This window comes from Bos indicus, chromosome 7 (genome assembly GCF_029378745.1).
Source record: "Bos indicus isolate NIAB-ARS_2022 breed Sahiwal x Tharparkar chromosome 7, NIAB-ARS_B.indTharparkar_mat_pri_1.0, whole genome shotgun sequence".
Taxonomy (NCBI): Eukaryota; Metazoa; Chordata; class Mammalia; order Artiodactyla; family Bovidae; genus Bos; species Bos indicus.
In genome coordinates this window covers 22,597,483-22,620,761 of record NC_091766.1, presented here as the reverse complement: position 1 = coordinate 22,620,761, position 23,279 = coordinate 22,597,483, and the positions used below count along the sequence as shown (strand labels likewise).

Genomic DNA, 23,279 nt, shown 5'->3' with positions numbered 1-23,279 from the left:
CAAACCATTCTACACAACACCCAGGGTGAGCTTTCCAGGTAAATCGTATTGCTTACCATGAGAAGGAAAAATTATCATCAACTTTCCAGAAGATATTTTAAAGTTCTTAATATCCCTCCCCTCTGTCTTCACTGAGGGAAAATACAAATGGCTGAAAATCTCCTACTTAAAGTTCTTTGTTTGGAAATTCCTTCGAATTCTTTTGAAATATGACTTTCATACAATCAAAAAGGAATTAAAATCAATAAAAGAAAAATTTGCCCAAAATCAACACAGAAGAAAGTTACGTTTAAATGCTACCACAAGTCTCCAATTTTTATCTCTTTACTGAAACAGTCACAGAGTTGTCAGTAAATTCTACTATAAATACAGGAAAACTCCTGATGTTCACTCCTAACACCAAGAGAGCCACGCCAGCTCGTCAATCAGAAAACGTTCAGACCTTGCAGAGAACCCCATCCTTCGAGCACAGTTTGGCAATGTATCTGATGAGTAAACATAAGGAAAGTGAAAGTTCTTTAACATGGGTCCACCTATCTCCTTTCTTTTTGCAAGTGAATAAATTTAAGAATAACCTAGCCTGGAGAAGAGTGCCACACATAATCTTGTCAGATCTTACTCCTGCAAAGGCTTCACACTGCTCCTAAAATAAAGAACAAAAACTATTAAAGTGGCTTCTACCTACCTCTCTCTAGATCTCGCTCTCCCCATTTCCTCCTCTCTGCTGGTGGCACTGAGCATAGTGGTTTATTTTCACTTTTTCTATCATGCTGCTTCCCAGTTAAGGTCAACTATATGCATTCTTTTCTCTGCTTCCACTAATCTCTGAATTTAAACTCTTTAATTTACACATTCATTTTTCTAAAAATTCTTTGGTTTATGATTAGCCAGATATAGATTTGGATAATTCTTAATATTAATTTTAAACAGTTTAACTGAAGTATAATCTACAAACCATAAATTTACCACTTTAAGTATATGATTCAATGCTTTTTATGAAGTTGCAAAGGACTGTGCAAACATCATCAAAGGGAGACCCCTCGTGCCTTGTTTGCAGTCTATCCCTGCCCCAGGTAAACAATAATCTGCTCAGTCTCTACAGATTTCTATTTTGGACAGTTCATGTAAATAGAGTCATGTAATATGTGATGCTTCTAACTTACATCTTCCATTTAGCATAATTTGTCTGAGGTTTGTCTATGTTGTAGTATTTAGCACCACTTTATTCCCTTTTACTGACAAATGGTATTCCACTCACCAGATGCAGAGCATTTTATCTACCCATTCACTGGACAATTTCCAGTTTTAGGCTACTATGTATATTGCTACTAAGAAAGAACATCTGTGTACAGTCTCTGTATGCACATTTCCATATTTCCTTAGTAAATATATAAAAGTGGAATTACTGGGTTACATGGTAATATTTTAAGAAACTGCCAAACCATTTCCTAAAGTGGCTTTGTTGACACCTGGGATTGTCATATATCTGTACCACAAATATATGACAATCCCAGGTGTCAAAAAATCCTAATCAACACTTGTTATTGTCTACCTTTTTGACTATAGCTATTTTTCAAAATTTGTTTTTAATTGAAGTAACATTGGTTTATAGCACCGTGTTTCTATTTCTGTATATCCTATAGCATGCTCACCATCACAAGTTTACTTTCCACCCATTACCATACAGGTGATCCCCTTTACTCATTTTGAACCCCTGAAACTGTAGCTATTCTACTGGGTTTAAAGTAGTACCTCAGATTAACTTTCTGTATGTAAATACTCTGTACCATTTATTGAAAAAACTATGCTTTCCCAACTGAAATGGTTTAGTACCTTGAACAAAAATAAACCATTCACTGGTGGTTCCTTTTTAATACTCAGTTGTGTTATACCCACATTGTGTGCATATAGCTTAGCTACGTAGCTAGAGGTCCATTTTTAAAAAAAGCAGAGACTATTTATAAATATAGGAGTTTATTTCTGGGCTCTCAATTCTGTTCCATTTATCTATAAATCTATACTTTTCCTTGATAGCTCTTATGTATGTGTAGCTATCTTAATGAACTTTTTCTCCTCCATTACATGTTAAACTCATAAGGACAAATCTCAAGTCTTTTCACCATTCTATACCAGCCTAAGCATAATAAGAACAAACATTTACTAATAAGTTAATGAACCAACAACTGAACAAATAAAGCTATAAAAATCCCTATGAATCCAGAAAATACTTAGAAATAATGATAAATGCAATGTGCAATGAAACACTATAGTCAGTATCAGAAAAGGCAGAGGAACCAGATTTGCTAGACCACAGAGAAAGCAATGGAATTCCAGAAAAACATCTATTTCTACTTAATTGACTATCCTAAAGGCTTTGACTGTGTGGGTCACAACAAACTGTGGGAAATTGTTAAAAAGATGGGAGTACCAGACCATTTTACTTGTCTCCTGAGAAACGTGTATGCAGGTTAAGAAGCAACAGTTAGAACTGGACATGGAACAAAGGATTGGTTCAAAACTGGAAAAAGAGTATGAGAAGGCCATATATTGTTACTCTGCTTATTTAACTTATATGCAGAGTACATCATGGGAAATGACAGGCTGGAGGAATCACAAACTAGAATCAAGACTGTCACAAGCTGGAATCAAGAGCCAGGAGACATATCAACCACCTCAGATATACAGATGATACCACTTTAATGTCAGAAAGTGAAGAAGAACTAAAGAGCCTATTGATGAGAGTGAAAAGAGAGAGTTAAAAAGCTGCCTTAAAACTCAACATTCAAAAAACTAAGACAATGGCATTCAGTCCCATCACTTCATGGCAAACAGAAGAGCAAAAGTGAAAGCAGTGACAGACTTTATTTTCTTGGGCTCCAAGATCACTGCAGACCATGACTACAGCCACGAAATTAAAAGATCCTTGCTCCTTCTAAGGAAAGCCATGACAAACCTAGACAGCATATTAAAAAGCAGAGACATCCCTTTGCTGACAAAGGTCCATATAGTCAAAGATGATTTTTCCAGTAGTCATATATGGATGTGAAACCTGGACCATAAACAAGGCTGAGCAGTGAAGAATTGATGCTTTTGACTCGGTAGTGCTGGACAAGACTCTTGAGAGTCCCTTGGACTGCAAGGAGATCAAACCAATCAATCCTAAAAGAAATCAACCCTCAATATTCACTGGATGGACTTACGATAAAGTTCCAATACTTTGGCCACCTGATGTGAACACCCAACTCATTGGGAAAGACCCAGATGCTATGCTAGGAAAGACCGAAGGCGTAGAAAAAAAAGAGAAGGGCGTGGAATTACATGAGGTGGTTAGATAGCATTATTAACTCAATGGACATGAATCTGAACTAACTCCAGAAGACAGTGGGGGACAGAGGAGCCCAGCGTGCTGCAGGCAATGGGGTTGCAAAGAGTCAGATATGACTTAGCGACTGAACAACAACAACAAATCAGCTGCACACCTAAAATAAAAGAGGTCCCTGTTGCCAAAAACTATGAAAGAAAAACAGAGAAGAATTATCTTCATAATCTGAGGAAGCTAAAGATTTTGTGTTCTTAAATAGGACATGAGATGCACTACTCACAAGGGAAAAAAACAGAAAGAATCTCTTTTCTTCAAAAGACGCCATTAATAGAATAAAAAAAGCAAGCCACACAGTGGGAGAAGACATTTGCAACTTATGCACCCAACAAAGGACTTAGATATAGCATTCATAAAAATTTTATACAAATTGACAGAAGATAGCCCAATTAAAAAATGATCAAAAACATGAATCAAGATTTCAGAAAATAGCTATCCAAATAGACTATATGAATAGGAAAATCATTCATCATCACTAAGCAGGAAAACAAAAAATAAAATCATGATGAGATAACAAAATGAAATATATATTTTAGATTCTAATACTAGAATCTTCTAAATTTGAGCACATATATTTCCAATGCTTATTCCTAAGGAATATTCCCCAAAGTAATGAGTAAATAAGGGTACAAAAAGACATGAACAAAATATTCATAGAAACTTACTGTTTATGACAGGAAAAATACTGTAAACAACAGTATTTTTATTAGTAGTGGGAAAGATTTTTTCACATAATTGTATACTATAAAGCACTGAAAAAGAACAAATGCAAAAACATGGAAGAATCGACATCTGTGAGGTATATAAAGCCTGACCAAAAGGTTTTGTATGAATTTTTATATGAAATTCAGAGACAAAACTAATCTAAGGTGACAGCCATCAGAGCCGGACTATCTTTCCAAGATGGCTGACTGAGACCTCTGAAAAGCTAGTATGTTCTATATATTCACTGCAAAGTAGTTACACAGATGTATCTTGTTTATTAAACTTTACTGCACTTACTTCTTCCCTGAGCTCTATGTATATTTCACAGTTCAGGAATGTATTTCAATCTCTTCCACAGAAACTTTCAGAATCAAATGAATTTCCCTACTAACAGTCCAAAGTTTAAACATTGTTAATTAAGGAAATACTTACCAAAAAAGAACTTGATTGCCACTGTATCTCTCATAGCGTGCTCTTGCAGACATCAATCTAATGTATTTTTTAAAAAGTAAAAAATTTTTAAATTATCTTAAATTGTTTTAATAATTGTTAACAGCTACCACAACAGAAAGTTATCAGATCTACCACTGAGTTTTTCACTGGAGTTTAAAAATATAAACATCATACACATACAAATCGATTTAATAAATACAAATTTGCTTACATTTAAAAATACTCTATTACTAACACTCTAGTTTTCAATTTTCTTCTTTCTTCTTGATACACTTATTTGATATATACTAACATCTGAACAATGTTACACAGAAAACAGAAAATAATAAATCCAAAACAATCATATTTTAGCAATTTGGCCCATAGCCAGAAACTTAAAAGAACAGCCAGAAAAGTTATGGTTAAGCTGGCCATTGGAAAGAAAACACAGTTTAACCAAAATTTATGCAAAGTTACAACAGTTAGTACTTACAGCACTCAAAAGTGCCTTTACAAATATAATCACAATGATACAAGGTGGCAAGAGAGTGAACTCATTTTACAGAACAGAAAAATGAGGTTTGGAAAGTTCATGGGTACTGTCCATAGGAGCTTATACCCAATCAAGAGTCTTGCTCCTTCCACTTTAATATAATACCACATCATACCAAGTCCATCTTAAGCATTTTATATAATAAATATCAATACAAAATACAAAAAGAAAACAGTTCTGTTTTCTCTAGATAGCACAGATTGAGCACTGTACTTTGCTTTAAATATTCTCATTTAATCCTCAAAATGTTGTAACAAAGTTAATGTTGTTATCCCTATTTTATAGAAGACTAAACTACAGCTTAGATGTTAAGACTTAAGGTCCCATGGCTAAGAAAAACTGGAATGAGAGGGGCCAATTGCCATGCACAGCCTATAAAAAGCGAATGATCTGGCCCCTGCAACTATCTATCCGAACTCATTTGAATAAACCTCTTAGCACATGCTCTTAAACACAGCATCACACTTACCGAAGCTGATGTTCCCTGAGATTTGATAATATTTCCATTCCATGAAGATAAGAATAAATAGTATTTAAGTCCTGTAAAACAGAGAAGATTTTAGATTAGTAACTTTGAATACTTCTAAAAACATTTTCCCTGGTGTGATTCTGGCCTGTGCGGCTATTTTCCTCAACAATAGTTGTTTATTTCCGTCTGGCTTCTCTCCCATCTAAGTGCATGCCTCCAACCCACGGACATGAGCCCCTTGAGGCCCAGAACTCTCTCTTAGGTTGTGAACTAAAGGCTGACAAAGACTATCACTTTAAGGTGGATAATGATGAAAATGAGCACCAGTTATCTTTAAGAACGGTCAGTTTAGGGGCTGGTGCAAAGGATGACTGCACATTGCTGAAGAAGAGGCGATGAATCGTGAAGGCAGTCCAATTAAAGTAACACTGGCAACTGTGAAATGTCTGTATAGTCAAAGGTTTCCCTTGGGGGCTATGAAACACCACCACCTGTGGTCTTACAGTTGAAGTGTGGTTCAGGGCCTGTGTACATTAGTGGACAGCACTTAGTAGCTGTGGAGGAAGATGCAGAGTCAGAAGATGAAGAGGAGGAGGATGTGAAACTAAGTATATTTGGAAGGCGTTCTGCCCCTGGAAGTGGTAGCAAGGTTCCCCACAAAAAAGTAAAGTTTGCTGCAGATGAAGATGATGATGAAGATGGTGATCGTGACAAGTTTGATGAAGAAGCTGAAGAAAAAGCTTCAGTAAAGACATCTATATGAGATATTCCATCCAGAAAGGCACAAAAATTAAACCAGAATGGAAAGACTCAGAACTGTCAACACCAAGATTAAAAGGTCAAGAATCCATCAAAAAAAAAAAAGAGAAAAAAAAATTCCTAAAACATTGAAAAGACCTAGCTCTGTAGAAGACATTAAAGCAAAAATGAAAGCAAGTGAACAATCCTGGGCAGTACTGGTAAATTAAAGCCAAAGATGGGGAGAGAGGAAAAAGAAAGACAAATATAGTCTAAACTGAGTATCAACAACAATCCAGACTGAAGTCTTCTATTTTAATCTCAATCCCCTTTCCTGATTGGCCACCCAACCACACCCCCTTCCAAGCTTGATCTCCTAAAACTCTTCCGACTGCTGTGATTCAGTGAACCTTACATTTTGCTTTCTATTATTTGTGCAACGGCCTCAATTCTGACCATGTTTAATCACCTTTGTATTTCCCTCGCTGCTCAATAAATATTTACTCAAAAAATTAAAAATATAATAGAAAGAAAAGTGAAGTCGCTCAGTCATGTCTGACTCTTTGCAACCCCATGGACTGTAGCCTACCAGGCTCCTCCATCCATGGAATTTTCCAGTTAAGAGTACTGGAGTGGGATGCCATTTCCTCCCATTTCCTTCCCCAGGGGATCTTCCCAACGCAGGGATCGAACCCAGGTCTCCCACATTACAGGTAGACACTTTACCATCTGAGCCACCAGGGAAGCCGTGTGTGTGTGTGTGTGTGTGTGTGTGTGTGTAATGATATCCCACAATTCTGTAAGCTACAACCACTTATGACACAATTGTTACCATGGAAGAGTCACAAAAATCTCTGAACAGATGTGAAAAGGTTGAGAATTCCCTCAACTCATACAGGAACCCCTCCTCAGCATGGCTGACAAACAATGCCAGAAATCAAAAATTCATTATTTCATACCAAGATCTATTTCACTTCAAAACATATGTAATATTTCTTCTTTAGTGACCTTCAAACATTTGAAAAGTTATCCCATCATCTTAAATCTTTTTTTTTTTTTTTTAACGTCCAGATAACAGAGTCTCAGTATTTGCAGGTTCCAGATCTTTAAGCATCCTAATTGATCTCCTCTGTGGAGATGACTCTGCTCGTTCTTACTCCTCTTAAAATATGGCTTTCTTAAAAAAAAAAAGTCTCTTTCAAACAGACTGAAGGGGCTTACCAGGTGGGGTAGTGGTAAAGTACCTGCCTGCCAATGCAGAAAATGCAGCAAATGCAAGAGATGTGGGTTCAATCCCAGGTGAGGAGGATCCCCTGGAATAGGAAATGGCACCCCACTCCAGTATTCTTGCCTGGAAAATCCCACGGATGGAGGAGCCTGGTGGGCCAGTCCATGGGGGTCACAAAGAGCTGGACACAACCAAGCACTCATGCACACACGACACAGTGTTCTTAGTGAAGTGTTAGTCGCTCAGTCATGTTCTTTCCCTCTCTGAAAGAACTGGGAAATGTGTCTCTAGCCCTTATTCTGATTATTAGATATTAATAAATCCAGGTTAATACAGAGGTATAGTATAACCTCTGCCAAGTGCAATGGCATAGCAAAAGGAAGATGTGGAAGCAGGGAATATTCCTGACAGAACACAGTATTTTACCACAGAACGCTAGTGCACAGTAATTACAAAGCAGCTTAAATTCCTTACCAAAAAAATGTACCTCCTCATTTTCTTACAAGGAGTAATGTCTTTATAGCAAGGCAGACTGCTCCCAAACACCACCCTCCCTCTTACTGATACGTAACTATCCAAGAATTATCAGATGACAAAGAAAAAGAAGACATGACAGCTTTTCTCCCAACTAAGAAAACACGCAACTAGGACAAGAAGAGTCCTAAGGGAAAGGCGATCACGTCTGAGTCCAGAGATCACAGCTGCCAGGTAACATGATGGAGTCCATGACCACACATATCGCTGTTAGATCCTTAGCAAAATAAGAGTGAAAAAGATTTTTAAGTATCTTTTTTTAAAAAGAGAGATGAACAGATTAAAAGAGCAAACTGTGACAAATTAGTCTACAGACCTAAATAAGGTCTATAAAATTCTATAAGACAGCAGATGGAACAGTGATATGATAAAAAGTACTTTCAAAGAGGGCTACAATGACAAATCTTATCCCATATGCTCTTTTGCAACAAGACTTTGTCACTCCCTCATCAAAACGGACAGCTAGGCACCCTCCCCATGGATCTGAGTTTGGTCCTGTAATTTGTTCTGATCCAAAGAATGTGGCAGAAATGAGGTTGTGTAACTTCTAAGATTCAAACACCCTGAGACCACCAACATTGTGAGGAAGCCCAAAACAGCCTCACTGAGAGAAAAAGGTACCAAAATACCAGATATGTGATTCTTTCTGAGACCAGACCAGCTGAATGGAACTAAGAGAATGATCAAAGTCAAGGTTCTGTGGGGCAAAAGAAATAACCTCCCAGCCAAAACTTTCTGAGTTGGGATAAAAAGCAGAGTACTGGTACAAGGCTGGTTCACAGTGAGCTCTCACTGAGCCTGCAGACCCACCCTAATAGTCTCTCTCCACTCCCAAAGTTTATAACTAGATTTATACAAGTGGCAGTTAGAATAATCCTCACAAAGGATCCTGAGTAAAAGCTGTCATGGTGGAAAGGGCCAAGTAGAAATCTCTGTGTGCATGCACACTAAGAACTCGCTTCAGTCATTTACAACTCTGTGTGAGACCCTATGGACTGTAGCCCGCCGGGTTCCTCTGGCTGTGGGATTCTCCAGGCAAGAATACTGGAGTGCACTGCTGTGCCCTCTTCCAGGGGACCATCCCTACCAGGGATCAAACCTACGTCTCTTAGGTCTACCTGCACTGGCAGGTGAGTTCTTTACCACTAGCACCACCGGGGAAGCCCTCTGAAATTGCCCCATTCCCCCAGAACAAGACAGTACATAAAAGACAATATTGCTTATCCAAAGGGGCAAAGAAGCAAAGACTAATGCCACCAGTAAGGACTTTAAAGTATGCAGGGTGCTGGTACTTCCCATGTATAATCTGCAAAAAGCAGATAGGTCCTAAAAAATGACTACAGACTGCCAGACACTTAACCAAATTTAAGCCCTGGGCACAGCTGCAAGTCCCAAACATAATACTGTTGAAGGAACTGTTTAATTAAGCTTCGGGTGTTGATTTGGTCAATGTATTCTTTTCCATTCCAGTTACTAAAGTAAAAAGTACAAAAAACAGCAACTGTGTAGGATCGTATTAATTTACAGTTTTGCCTAAGGGCTATTTTAACTTTCTCAAGTTTCTGTCCTAATACAACCTGAAAACATCTAGACCACCTGACACATTATATACATATTTTGCTGACTGGACAGAACCAACAAGAAAATAAGCAAGAGGTACCTGGTATTGTGGAGTCTTGGAGAACACACTCAACTCCAAAAAGTGAGATATTAATTCTCTGAGGGCTCAAAGACCTGCAACTTTAATGTTTCAGGGGTGCAGTGGTCAAGAGCATTACAAGACATCCCCTCCAAAGTGAAATACAAACTGTTGAGACTTAAGCTTTCATTCAAGGTGGAAAAAGAGGGGCTGGACTTATCTTCCACCTAAAACAACAAAAGGTCATAATAAATAAATAAAATAACATTTTTCAAGAGAGGAAGATATCAGTTTAAAAAAAAGAAAAAAAGACAGTGACACTTGAGAGACGGGAAAAAAATGCCTGGTGGTGTCTTAAGAAGAGGGCTTCCCAGTGGCTGAGTGGTAAAGAATCTGCCTACAATGGGGGAGACCTGGGTTCGAGCCCTGGGTCGGGAAGACGCCTTGGAGCAGGGCAGGGCAACCCATTCCAGTATTCCTGCCTGTAGAAACCCATGGAGAGAGGGGCCTGGCATTCTACAACCCATAGCGTCACAAAGAGTCAGACACGACTGAAGCAACTGAGCACATCTTGAGAATTACCTGACCACCAGGGAGGAGAATGCAGCTGAAGTTTGCAGAGCAGGATAGAGGAAGTGCATACTATACAGAAAAAAAGGATGTTCTGCAAACTTACAGAGGGTTTCACTTGAGTCTTAGGCTGAGTACCAATCATTTTAAGTACAGGAAGAAATTTCTGAATTCAGGGAAAGAATCACCTTAAGGGATTAGAGTAGTGATCCTCAATCAAGACTGATTTTGCTCCTTGAGTGACCAGTTATACACAACATACAGACCAGTTATGTCTGGAGACATTTGGGACTGTCATCATTTCTGAAGGGGTAGGGGAAGTGCTCCTAGCATCCACTGACTATAAGCCAGCTGCTGCTGCTGAGTCACTTCAGTCGTGTCCGACTCTGTGCGACCATATAGATGGCAGCCCACCAGGATGCCCCGTCCCTGGGATTCTCCAGGCAAGAACACCGGAGTGGGTTGCCATTTCCTTCACCAATGCATGAAGTGAAAAGTGAAAGGGAAGTCGCTCAGTCGTGTCCGACCCTCAGTGACCCCAAGGACTGTAGCCTACCAGACTCCTCCATCCATGGGATTTTCCAGGCAAAAGTACTGGAGTGGGGTGCCATTGCCTTCTCCGGACTATAAGCCAGAGATGCTGCTAAATATCCTGTGATGCCCAAGACAAAGCCTTCAGATCAGATCAGTCGCTCAGTCGTGTCTGACTCTTTGCGACCCCATGAATCACAGCACACCAGGCCTCCCTGTCCATCACCAACTCCCGGAGTTCACTGAGACTCACGTCCATCGAGTCAGTGATGCCATCCAGCCATCTCATCCTCTGTCGTCCTCTTCTCCTCCTGCCCCCGATCCCTCCCAGCATCAGACTCTTTTCCAATGAGTCAACTCTTTGCATCAGGTGGCAAAAGTACTGGAGTTTCAGCTTTAGCATCATTCCTTCCCAAGAAATCCCAGGGCTGATCTCCTTAAGAATGGACTGGATGGATCTCCTTGCAGTCCAAGGGACTCTCAAGAGTCTTCTCCAACACCACACTTCAAAAGCATCAATTCTTCGGCACTCAGCCTTCTTCACAGTCCAACTCTCACATCCATACATGACCACAGGAAAAACCATAGCCTGGACTAGACGAACCTTTGTTGGCAAAGCAATGTCTCTGCTTTTGAATATGCTATCTAGGTTGGTCATAACTTTCCTTCCAAGGAGTAAGCGTCTTTTAATTTCATGGCTGCAGTCACCATCTGTAGTGATTTTGGAGCCCAGAAAAATAAAGTCTGACACTGTTTCCACTGGTTCCCCATCTATTTCCCATGAAGTGATGGGACCGGATGCCATGATCTTCGTTTTCTGAATGTTGAGCTTTAAGCCAACTTTTTCACTCTCCTCTTTCACTTTCATCAAGAGGCTTTTGAGTTCCTCTTCCCTTTCTGCCATAAGGGTCGTGTCATCTGCATATCTGAGGTTATTAATATTTCTCCCGGCAATCTTGATTCCAGCTTGTGTTTCTTCCAGTCCAGCGTTTCTCATGATGTACTCTGCATAGAAGTTAAAGAAACAGGGTGACAATATACAGCCTTGACGAACTCCTTTTCCTATTTGGAACCAGTCTGTTGTTCCATGTCCAGTTCTAACTGTTGCTTCCTGACCTGCATACAAATTTCTCAAGAGGCAGATCAGGTTATCTGGTATTCCCATCTCTTGAAGAATTTTCCACTGTTTATTGTGATCCACACAGTCAAAGGCTTTGGCATAGTCAATAAAGCAGAAATAGATGTTTTTCTGGAACTCTCTTGCTTTTTCCATGATCCAGCGGATGCTGGCAATTTGATCTCTGGTTCCTCTGCCTTTTCTAAAACCAGCTTGAACATCAGGAAGTTCACGGTTCACGTATTGCTGAAGCCTGGCTTGGAGAATTTTGAGCATTACTTTACTAGCCTGTGAGATGAGTGCAATTGTGCGGTAGTTTGAGCATTCTTTGGCATTGCCTTTGTTTGGGATTGGAATGAAAACTGACCTTTTCCAGTCCTGTGGCCACTGGTGAGTTTTCCAAATTTGCTGGCATATTGAATACAGCACTTTCACAGCATCATGTTTCAGGATTTGAAATAGCTCAACTGGAATTCCATCACCTCCACTAGCTTTGTTTGTAGTGATGATTTCTAAGGCCCACTTGACTTCACATTCCAGGATGTCAGGGCAAAGACTAATAGAGTTTTGCCAAGAAAATGCACTGGTCATAACAAACACCCTCTTCCAACAACACAAGAGAAGACTCTATACATGGACATCACCAGATGGTCAACACCGAAATCAGATTGATTATATTCTTTGCAGCCAAAGATGGAGAAGCTCTATACAGTCAGCAAAAACAAGACCAGGAGCTGACTGTGGCTCAGACCGTGAACTCCTTATTGCCAAATTCAGACTTAAATTGAAGAAAGTAGGGAAAACCACTAGACCATTCAGGTATGACCTAAATCAGATCCCTTATTTTTATACAGTGGAAGTGAGAACTAGATTTAAGGGTCTAGATCTGATATATAGAGTGCCTGATGAGCTATGGAATGAGGTTCATGACATTGTACAGGAGACAGGGGTCAAGACCATTCCCATAGAAAAGAAATGCAAAAAAGCAAAATGGCTGTCTGGGGAGGCCTTAGAAATAGCTGTGAAAAGAAGAGAAGCGAAAAGCGAAGGAGAAAAGGAAAGATATAAACATCTGAATGCAGAGTTCCAAAGAATAGCAAGAAGAGATAAGAAAGCCTTCTTCAGCGATCAGTGCAAAGAAATAGAGGAAAACAACAGAATGGGAAAGACTAGAGATCTCTTCAAGAAAATCAGAGATACCAAAGGAACATTTCATGCAAAGATGAGCTCGATAAAGGACAGAAATGGTATGGACCTAACAGAAGCAGAAGATATTAAGAAGAGATGGCAAGAATACACAGAAGAACTGTACAAAAAAGATCTTCACGACCCAGATAATCACGATGGTGTGATCACAGACCTAGAGCCTTAGAATAAAGAATTCTCTGCACCAAAACAATAGTTCTGAGGTTGAACAATACCCAAAATTCACACTGGGACCAGAAGAGCTGCTACTCCCATCAAGGAGACTGAAAAAATCCCGTAATTCAGAACACATTTAGTAGAATCCTCAGGAGCCTTTGGATTCACTATTGGGGCAAAATTAATGCCTCACTAAATGCTACTCTGGTGCTATACAGCATAGTTCAAAAAACAGCCCCAAAAAGATCAAAAGAATTTCCAAATTACTTAACTCTGCCCCAGAAAAATATTTACAAGAAATAAAAAGTACCTAGCACATAAAAAAGTAAACTTCACAATCTCTGGTAGTCCATCAAAGATCATCAGGCATGCAAAGAAATAGGAAAAATGACCCATAATGAGAAAAAAAAATCACCTTGGTAATTATCAGATAACAGAATTCATACAAAAAGACATTTAAAAACTTATTAAAAGTACACTCCTTATATTCAGGAAAATATAGAAAAGATTAACCATATAAAAAGGGGTATTAAAAAAAACTCCAGGACTTCCCTGGTGGTCCAGTGATTAAGAATCTGCCTGCCAAAACAAGGCAGATGGGTTCGATCCCTAGCCCTGGAAGATTTCACATGCCATGGAGCAACTACTGAGCCACGATAACTGAGCTCAGGCTTTAGAGCCTGTGAGCCGCAACTACTGACGCCTGTGCACCCTAGAGCTGGTGCTCTGCAACAAGAGAAGCTGAGGACCACAACTAACGAGCAGGCCCCACACGCCCCAACTAGAGAAGGCCCAAGTACATCAACGAAGACCCAGTGCAGGCAAAAGAAATTAATTTTTAAAAAAACCATGGGGGAAGAAAATCAAAATGGCAGATTAGGAGGAGTCTGAACTCACCTCCCCCAAAGAACACATCAAAAATATATATTTACATGGGAACAATTCTCACTGAAAACAAACTGGAGACTGGCAGAAAGGCTCATACAACCAAGGCTGTAAAGAAAGATCCACATGAAGTCAGGTAAGAAGGGAAGAGAAGCCATCAGGTCAAGACCTGAAACACAAATTGGGAAACCTAGCCCTGGAGTCCAGCACCAGACAGATAAGTCCACATGGCTGGCTAGAAGACCAGTGGGACTAGCAGGGGGTGCCGTGAGAAATCTAGACTCTGCTAGTGAGGAGCACGTACATGCTTGCTTGCTTGCTCTCAAAACAAGATGGAGAAAGCAAATGAAAATGTCAGGCACTCCAGCTGGCTTCCTACATTGGTCCCAGAGTGTACCCTGGCCCATGCTGGGGGCAATTTCAGCCCCTCTTGCTCCACAGCACGGCTCCCCACTAGGGCAAAGGCTGACACTGCCAAGTAGATTAAGTCACTGTGACAGAGTCAGTTCAGACCCAGCACTGCATCTGAACGGGGTGAAGACAATCATTACCGGCGTTTGTGGGGACAGAAGGTCAGAAGCCGCCTGGAACTCCAGTGTGCTGGGACTGCCCCAGCATGCACCTGGACCCACACTGACTGCCCACTCGTGCTTCAGCACTGCTACCCTCCGGGGTGAAAATGCCAAAGTTGGGAGGGATGAGACACATGCTTAGAGAAAATGGAACCAGCTCAGACCTAACCTTCAGCACTTCTGCTTCAGTACCTTGGAAACTTGGGAAAAAAGATGCCCACTCTTGGCCCTTCTATTTAACCTAGTATTGGAAGTCCTAGGCACAGCAACCAGACAAGAAAAAAGAAATATAAGACTAAACTGGAAGAGAAGAATAACTGTCTGCTATCTGCAGATGGCATCATACTTTATACAGAAAACTCTATAAAGGTTCCACCAAAAAACTGTTAAAATAAATGGATTCAGTAAAGTTGCAAGATACAAGATCAACATATAGAAACCTGTTGCTTTTCTATACACTAATAATGAACTACTACAAAGAGAAAACAAGATAAACAATCACATTTGAAACTGCATGAAAAGAGTAAAATACCTAGGAATTAACTTAACCAAGGAGGTGAAAGGCCCATACATTCAAAATCATAAAACACTGATAAAGGAAACTGAAGACAATAAAAAGAAATGGAAAGATGTTTTGTGCTCATGGACTGGAAGAACTAATATTGTTAAAATGTCCATACTACCCAAAACAATCTACAGATTTAATGCAGTCCCTATCAAAACAACCATGATATTCTTCACAGAACTAGAACAAATAATCCAAAAATTTTTATGAACTGCAAAAGAACCTGAATAGCCAAAGCAATCTTGAGAAAGAAGAACAAAGCTTGAGGTATCATGCTCCCTAACTGCAAACTATACTGCAAAGTAACAATAATCAGAACAGTATGGTACTGGCTCCAAAAATAGACACAATAGATCAAGGAAATAGAATCGAATTTTGGGGTTAGAGAACCCAAAAATAAACCTACACACCTATAGTCAATTAATCTAAGTCAAAGGGTGCAAGAACATACAATCGGGAAAAAGACACTCTCTGCAATAAACTGTGCTGGGAAAACTGGACAGCTACATGTAAAAGAATGAAATTAAAACATTTCCTCAAACCATATACAAAGAAAAATCAAAATGGATTAAAAACCTAAATGTAAAATCTGAAACCATAAACTCCTAAAAGAGAATATAGGCAGAACACTCTGACTACAGAACACTCTGTAAATCAAAGCAATAATTCTTTTGTATCTGTCTCCTAAAGCAACAAAAACCAAAGCAAAAATAAATGAGACCTAATTAAACATTCAGTTCAGTTTAGTTGCTCAGTCGTGTCCGACTCTTTGCAACCCCATGAACCGCAGCACGCCAGGCCTCCCTGTCCATCACCAACTCCCGGAGTTCACTCAAACTCATGTCCATCCAGTAGGTGATGCCATCATTAAGAGTTAATAAAAAACTTTCTATTTTGTACTGGAGTACAGCAGATTAACAATGTTGTGATAGCTTCTGGTGAACAGGGAAGGGACTCAGCCATACATATACATGTGTCCATTCTCTCCCAACTTCCCTCCCATCAGGCTGCCACATAACACTGAGCAGAGTTCCCTGTGCTGTACAGTAGGTCCTCGTTGGTTATTCATTTCAAACACAGGGTACATGTGCATCCCAAACTCCAAACTATCCCTTCCCTCATCGTTCCCCTACCCAAACCATAAATTCATTCTCTAACTCTGTAAGGCTCTTCCTGTTTTGCAAATTTCATTTGTATCATTTCTCTTGAGATTTCACCTATAGAGGATGTGATACAATGTTTCTCCTTCTCTGTCTGACTTACCTCACTCTGTAAGACCATCTAAAGGTAAGAGCCTTGCACAACAAAGGAAACCATCCATGAAACAAAAAGACAAATCAACTGCTCAATGAGAGAAAATATTTACAAATGATATGACTGACACGGACTTAATATCCCAAATATATAAATAGCTTATATAATTAATTATCAAAGAATTAAAACTCAGAAAATGGACAGAAGACATGTAAGACATTTTTCCAAGAAGATATACAGGTGGCCAATAGGCATATGACAAGATGCACAACATTACTAATTCAGCAGAGAAATGCACATCAAACCACAATTAAACACTACCTCAGTTCCGTCAGAATGGCTATCACCAGAAAGATCACAAATAACAAATGCTGGCAAGGATGGAGGAATAAGAGTGTCCTAGCAAGGAAAGGGAATGTAAATTAGTGCAGCCACCATGGAAAACTATCATAGGGCTTCCCTGATAGCTCAGCTGGTAAAAAATCCATCTACAATGCAAGAGAACCTGGTTCAATTCCTGGGTCAGGAAGATCCGCTGGAGAAGGGATAGGCGACCTACTCCAGTATTCTTGGGCTTTCCTTGTGGCTCAGCAGGTAAAGAATCCACCTGCAATACAGGAGACCAGGGTTGGGTCCCTCGGTAGGGAAGATCCCCTGGAGAAGGGAAAGGCTACCTACTGCATTATTCCCGCCTGGAGAATTCCATGGACTCTATATATAGTCCATGGGGTCACGAAGAGTCAGACACAAATGAGCGACTTTCACTTTCACTATGAAAAACAATATGGAGGTTCCTCAAAAAAAGAAAAATAGAGCTACTATATGATCCAGCAATTCCACTCCCAAGTATACATCTGAAGAAAATGAAAACACTAATTCAAAGAGATACATGCACCCAATGTTTATAGCACTATTATTTACACACAATAGCCAAGATACTGAAGCAACTAAGTGTCCATCAACAGATGAATAAAGTAGATGTGGTATGTGAATGTGTGTGCACACACACATATACACACAATGGAATACTGCTCAACCACAAAAAGGAGTGAAATTTTGCCATTTTAAAGAACATAGATGGACCTGGAAGGTATTATGCCTAGTGAAATAAATCATACAGAAAAAGACAAATATTATATCTTATCATTTACATGTGGAATCTAAAAAATAAAACCAATGAATACATATAACAAAACAAAAACAGACTCACAGATATAGAGAACAAACTGGTTGTTACTGGTGGGGACAGAGGCAAAATAGGGCCAGTAGAAGACTTAAGAAGTACAAACTACTAAGTATAAAATAAAGAAAATATAAAGATGTGATGTACAGCACAGGAACAGAGCCAATATATTATAATAACTGTAAATGCAGGATAACCTACAAAAATACTGAATGACTATGTTGTATGTATAAACTAATACTGTACAATACTGTAAATCAGTTATACTTAAATTTAAAAGAATAAATATAAATAAATAAAGGGAGAAAAGACGAAAAAAATCTGAACAGAGCACCAGTGAAGACAGGGAACAACTTCAAACAGTCCAACAAAACTATAATTGGGAGTCACTGTGAAGAAAACGAAGAACAAAAAAATAATTTGAAAAATAGTAGAGATAAAAACTATAAGCTTGCACATCCATAAGGCTCAACAAAACTCAAGCACAAGAAATATGAAATAAACAAGAGCAAAGCACATAAACTGCTTAATAAATGATAAAGAGAAAATTGTAAAAGCAGGTAGAGGACATCCCTGGTGGTACAGTGGATAAGAATTCGCCTGCCAATACAGGGACACAGGTTTGATTTCTGGTCTGGAAAAATCCCACATGCCACAGAGCAACTAAGCCCGTGTGGGACAACTACCGAGGCTGCACTCTAGGGTTCGTGAGCCACAACCACCAAAGTCCACGTGCCTAGAGCCTGTACACTGCAACAAGAGAAACCACTGCGATGACAAGTCCGTGCACCACAATCAAGAGGACTCTTCAAGCACCACAACTAGAGAGAGCCTGCGTGTGGCAACAAAGACTCAGGACAATCAAAAAAAAAAAAAAAAAAGCAGCAGCTAGAGAAAGAAGGTAAATTACACAGTGTGAATAATAATTAGAATTACAGAACACTTCTAGTCAGAAACAATGCAATCCACACAATACTGTAGTTAACACCTTTAAAGTCACAAGAGAAAAAAATTATCTACAATCCTCTTTCAGTCAAAATATCTTCCAATTAGGAAAGCAAATATTTTTCATATATACAAAGATTGAATCAATCAATCACCAGCAGACCTGCTCTACAAAAATAAAAGTCATTTCCATAAAAGAGGAAAACAATACCAGATGGAAATCTGGAGCTATACAAAGGAATGAAGAAAACTGGAAATGGTAACTACAAATATAAATCTTTTTCCTATTTAAAAAAAAAACTGGCTATTTAAAGAAACAGCAACAACAATGACAACAACATATTATGAGGTTTATAATATGTGTACAAGTAAAATGCATCACAATAGCAAAGGCCAGGAGGTAAAAATGTAGGTATAATATTGTAAGGTTATTTTATTATATGAGAAACAGTATCATATTACTTGAAGGTTGTGGTAAGTTTAAGATATATACTATAAACCTTAACAAAACTGACAGTTTGCAGAGTCTTTTGGATTTTTTACTATACAATAAAATCTCCTGTGAACAAGAACAGTATTGTTTCCTCCTCCATATATATATATGCAGGTAATTTTTTTCCCTAGCTTTAATGCATGAGCTAGGGCTTCCAAAACAATGGCTGGTAGGTGTGGTCATATACTACAAACACAGCTGCTGGGGCCCCACCCTTTTAGTTAAGAGTCATCTCAACCTGGCTAGACACTCACAAAATGCCTATCCCATGGAAATGTGCTTGTTATTTTCTGACATCAAGACAACTTTTAGTGGCAAACAAGTTTTCAAAACTGTAACACAAAAGGTTATGTCATGACAAACACAATTAGAAATCCCAAAACTTGATTTGCCAGATGAGGGCGGACTAGGAGTCGCAGAGTTTTCTGAGATTCTCAAATGAGCTATGTCATATTTCCTCTGGTTTCAGGTCAGAGGATATCTTTGGTACATCACTGGTGATGGTACATCAATAGCTGACAATTAGGAATTCACTTTTCAATTTTAAAGTCTGTCAGAATATAATTCACAAGTTTTTAAATACATATGGTTCTCCAGTTGTCTGCCTGAATAAAGGCTGACAAAGTTTCTGAACTTTAGATTCTCCAAGTCCTTCTTCAAATATCTAAAAGTTCGCCCTTTATTTGTCTCCAATCTTCTCTTCAACAATTTGGTCACTTTAACATTCTGTTCTCCAATGGCATCTATAAATGGTGACCACAAGGATTTGAAGAGAAGTATTAGGATTATTCCTATCAGGAGTTAGCAAACTTTTTCTATAAAGGGTCAGATAGTAAACATTCTAGGTTTTCTGGGCCATATGGTTTTTGTCACTACCACTAATCTACCTTGCCTTTGCAGAATGAAAACAACCAAAAAAAAAAAACAGGTAAATGAGTGGGGGTGAGTACATTCCAACAAAACTTTAGTTACAAAATCCCTGGTAGGCTCAGTTTGGTCCCCAGGGAATACTCTGTCAAGTCCTAACATGTGTTTGTGTGTTCAGTCACACAGTCATGTCCGACTCTTCGGGATCCTATGGACTGCAGCCCATCAGGTTCCTCTGTCCATGGGATTTTCCAGGCAAGAACACTGGAGTGGGTTGCCATTTTCTCCTTTAGGGGATCTTCCCAATCTAGGGATCAAACCTATGTCTTGGGTCTCCCTCATTGGCAGGAGGATTCTTTACCACTGTGTCACCTGGGAAGCCCAACTTCTAATGCATATGGTCAAAAATATCTACCAAGGAAGTCAAGCCATGAATGAGGTGGAAACTGGAAACATCAGATTTCCACTTTTCCAAGCTTCCATAAAGCGCAGGCAAATGATCCAAGTGCTACCAATCAGATATACTCATCACAAACTTTTAATCTAGTGATACCAAGAAGCAAGAACTGTGGTTGAAGGCTCTGTCAACACATGCAGTGTACAGTGTACATGGTCAGCACTGCAAGTTACGGTACCCACTGTGTTCAATGCAAGCAGCAGTACTATCTTTACCAAATATGTGACAAGGAGTATGGATCATGACTGTCTAGCTCCACATCTATTTCTCCAGCATTCCCAGCAAGTCGATAGCTACCTGCTATCCTTTTAATAAACACCTTTTCTTTAAATTGACCAGAACTGGGTTTTTCTGCATGTAAGTTACAACCTAAAAGACTTGGGAACTTGGCAAAAATGTGAATTTCCATACCTTATGAATCAGAATCTCTGGGAGCAGGATCTAGCAGTCTGTGGTTTAATGAGACCTACAGGTGGTTCTGATACACATTAAAGTTTAGAACAAGTGGTTTATTGGTAGGATTTATGCCACTCTGGGGGATTCCCAGGTGGCCCAGTGGTAAAGAACCTGCCTACCAATGCAGTAGCCACAAGAGACATGGGTTCGATTCCTGGGTTGGGAGGATCCCCTGGAATAGGAAATGGCAACCCACTCCAGTAATCCTGCCTGGAAAGACAGGCAGGACAGAGGAGCCTGGAGGCTACCGTCCATGGGGTCAAAAAAGAGTCAGACATGACTTATCAATGGAACACACGCACACACATGCCACTCCGGGTTATCTGGCTGATAACCTATTAAAGAGGAGGGACACAAGCACTGAGATGTCTAGTAAACCCTGGTCCCTCCAGAGCACCTGGTTTTAGGGTCACAAGATGCTAAGCATTTATGAAACAACAGAAAATAATCTTTCAGAACAAAGGATGGTTGTAACAGCATAAATTCTCTCATATGATGTGGTTGGTTATGGGTTTTCGTTTACATGGGACAATAAGTATTTATAGTTGTTCACTGCGTAATGCTGGTCTTAGAAAGGGGTTTCTTGTGGTTTCTGTACCAATTATCGCCGACACAGGCTTAAGGTACTGCATTGTCTGTTAGGCTCCTGCTGTGTCCCAGATCAATAAAAGCTATTATAGATACCCAAAACAACCCCGACAGAGGCAGACTGGAAGTCTTACAGACATTTTTTGGTAATAAAAAATGTAAATGCTATATTGAAAGCAATGGTATTTACATTGTGCACTTCAAAGTTGCTCTACTGAACCTCAAAAAGGGAAATCATGAAAAAGATGGAAAACTAGGAATTTATGACATTCCAGATCAGTAACACCTACATCAGACCCTGGTTCTGTAACTACAAAATAGTGAAGAAATTATCCAGGGGCATGAGGTCGCAAAGAGTCAGACAGGACTGAGCAACTGAAGGCACACAAATTAGAAGAACAAATACCAACTCAGGATTAGAGAATAAAAATAATTAGTCCCATTTGGGCAAAAAGGAGGTGAGGAAATGGTGATGACTCAACACGTCATAAAACACATCAGCAATACCCTCTCAGCCAGTCAGTCATGTGAGTGAGTGAAGGTGGGCAAGCTGAGGTAGGTGAGAGCAATGCTATCCTACAAGCTGCCCTTTAACGACCCACACCTAACGCATTCACTGTAGGTATATTCTATAGCTTTTCAATTTCACTGTAAAATGACATGTTCAATTCATGTTTGTAGCTCTGTATGTATGAGGAATTAATAATTCTGTTAAGTTTAGTTGCTTAGTCGTGTCCGATTCTTTGTGACCCCATGAATCGCAGCACACCAGGCCTCCCTGTCCATCACCAACTCCCAGAGTCCACCCAAATCCATGTCCATTGAGTCGATGATGCCATCCAACCATCTCATCCTCTGTCGTCCCCTTCTTCTCCTGCCCTCAATCTTTCCCAGCATCAGGGTCTTTTCCAATGAGTCAGTTATTTGCATCAGCTGGCCAAAGTACTAGAGCTTCAGCCTCAACATCAGTCCTTCCAATCAACAACCAGGACTGATCTTCCTTAGGATGGACTGGTTGGATCTCCTTGCAGTCCAAGGGACTCTCAAGAGTCTTCTCCAACACCACACTTCAAAAGCATCAATTCTTCGGCACTCAGCTTTCTTCACAGTCCAACTCTCACATCCATACATGACTACTGGAAAAACCATAGCCTTGACTATACGGACCTTTGCTGGCAAAGTAATGTCTCTGCTTTTTAATATGCTGTGTAGGTTGGTCATAACTTTCCCAAGGAGTAAGCGTCTTTTAATTGCATGGCTGCAATCACCATTTCTGTTAAGTATGTACTTCTAGTTAAGCACTTTGGGATTTCTATCCCCTTCCTCAATGCTGTACCAAGTAGTGTGTTGCTCTCAACAACTATATATCTCAATTCAGCTGTTCTACACATGCTTATAAAACTAATTAAACTTGTAGAACTCAAATTGGAATGCTTAAAGTGATTCTGAATTTTTCTGTTTCTCAAAGTCTCAATCTAGTGAATTTCTTACCTATGAAATGCTTGTGATCACATACGACACTCAATACAACATCAATTATCTAAAACATTCATCAACCAAGGTATTTTACTCATTATCTCAGCAATTAAAAAGAAAACTCTCAGGGGATTCTCTGGTGGCCCAGTGGTTGAGAATCTGCCTTACAATGCAGGAAATACAGGTTCAATCTCCGGTTGGGGAACTAAGATCCCACATGCCATGAAGCAACTAATAAGCCCGTGCCCTAAAACTACTGATCCCACATGACACAACTAGAG

At 39.6% G+C, this 23,279-nt stretch overlaps 1 protein-coding gene and 1 pseudogene across 8 annotated transcripts in view; one reads left to right on the top strand and one right to left on the bottom strand.

The window, feature by feature from the left end:
* Nucleotides 1-23,279, bottom strand: part of RAPGEF6 (Rap guanine nucleotide exchange factor 6) — a 227,846-nt gene that overhangs the window by 185,800 nt on the left and 18,767 nt on the right. For 6 of the 8 annotated variants that reach the window (XM_070792042.1, XM_070792043.1, XM_070792033.1 and 3 more), the window contains exons 2-3: nucleotides 5,539-5,609; nucleotides 4,517-4,573 (exon numbers count right to left, since the gene is read on the bottom strand). In XM_070792042.1, coding sequence (XP_070648143.1) covers nucleotides 4,517-4,573; nucleotides 5,539-5,609 — 128 coding nt within the window. Of the gene's footprint in view, nucleotides 1-4,516; nucleotides 4,574-5,538; nucleotides 5,610-9,698; nucleotides 10,668-23,279 lie in introns of those variants that run through there. The other 2 variants (XM_070792036.1, XM_070792037.1) reach the window with 2 other exon arrangements.
* LOC109561826 (nucleophosmin pseudogene) lies at nucleotides 5,749-6,506 on the top strand (annotated as a pseudogene).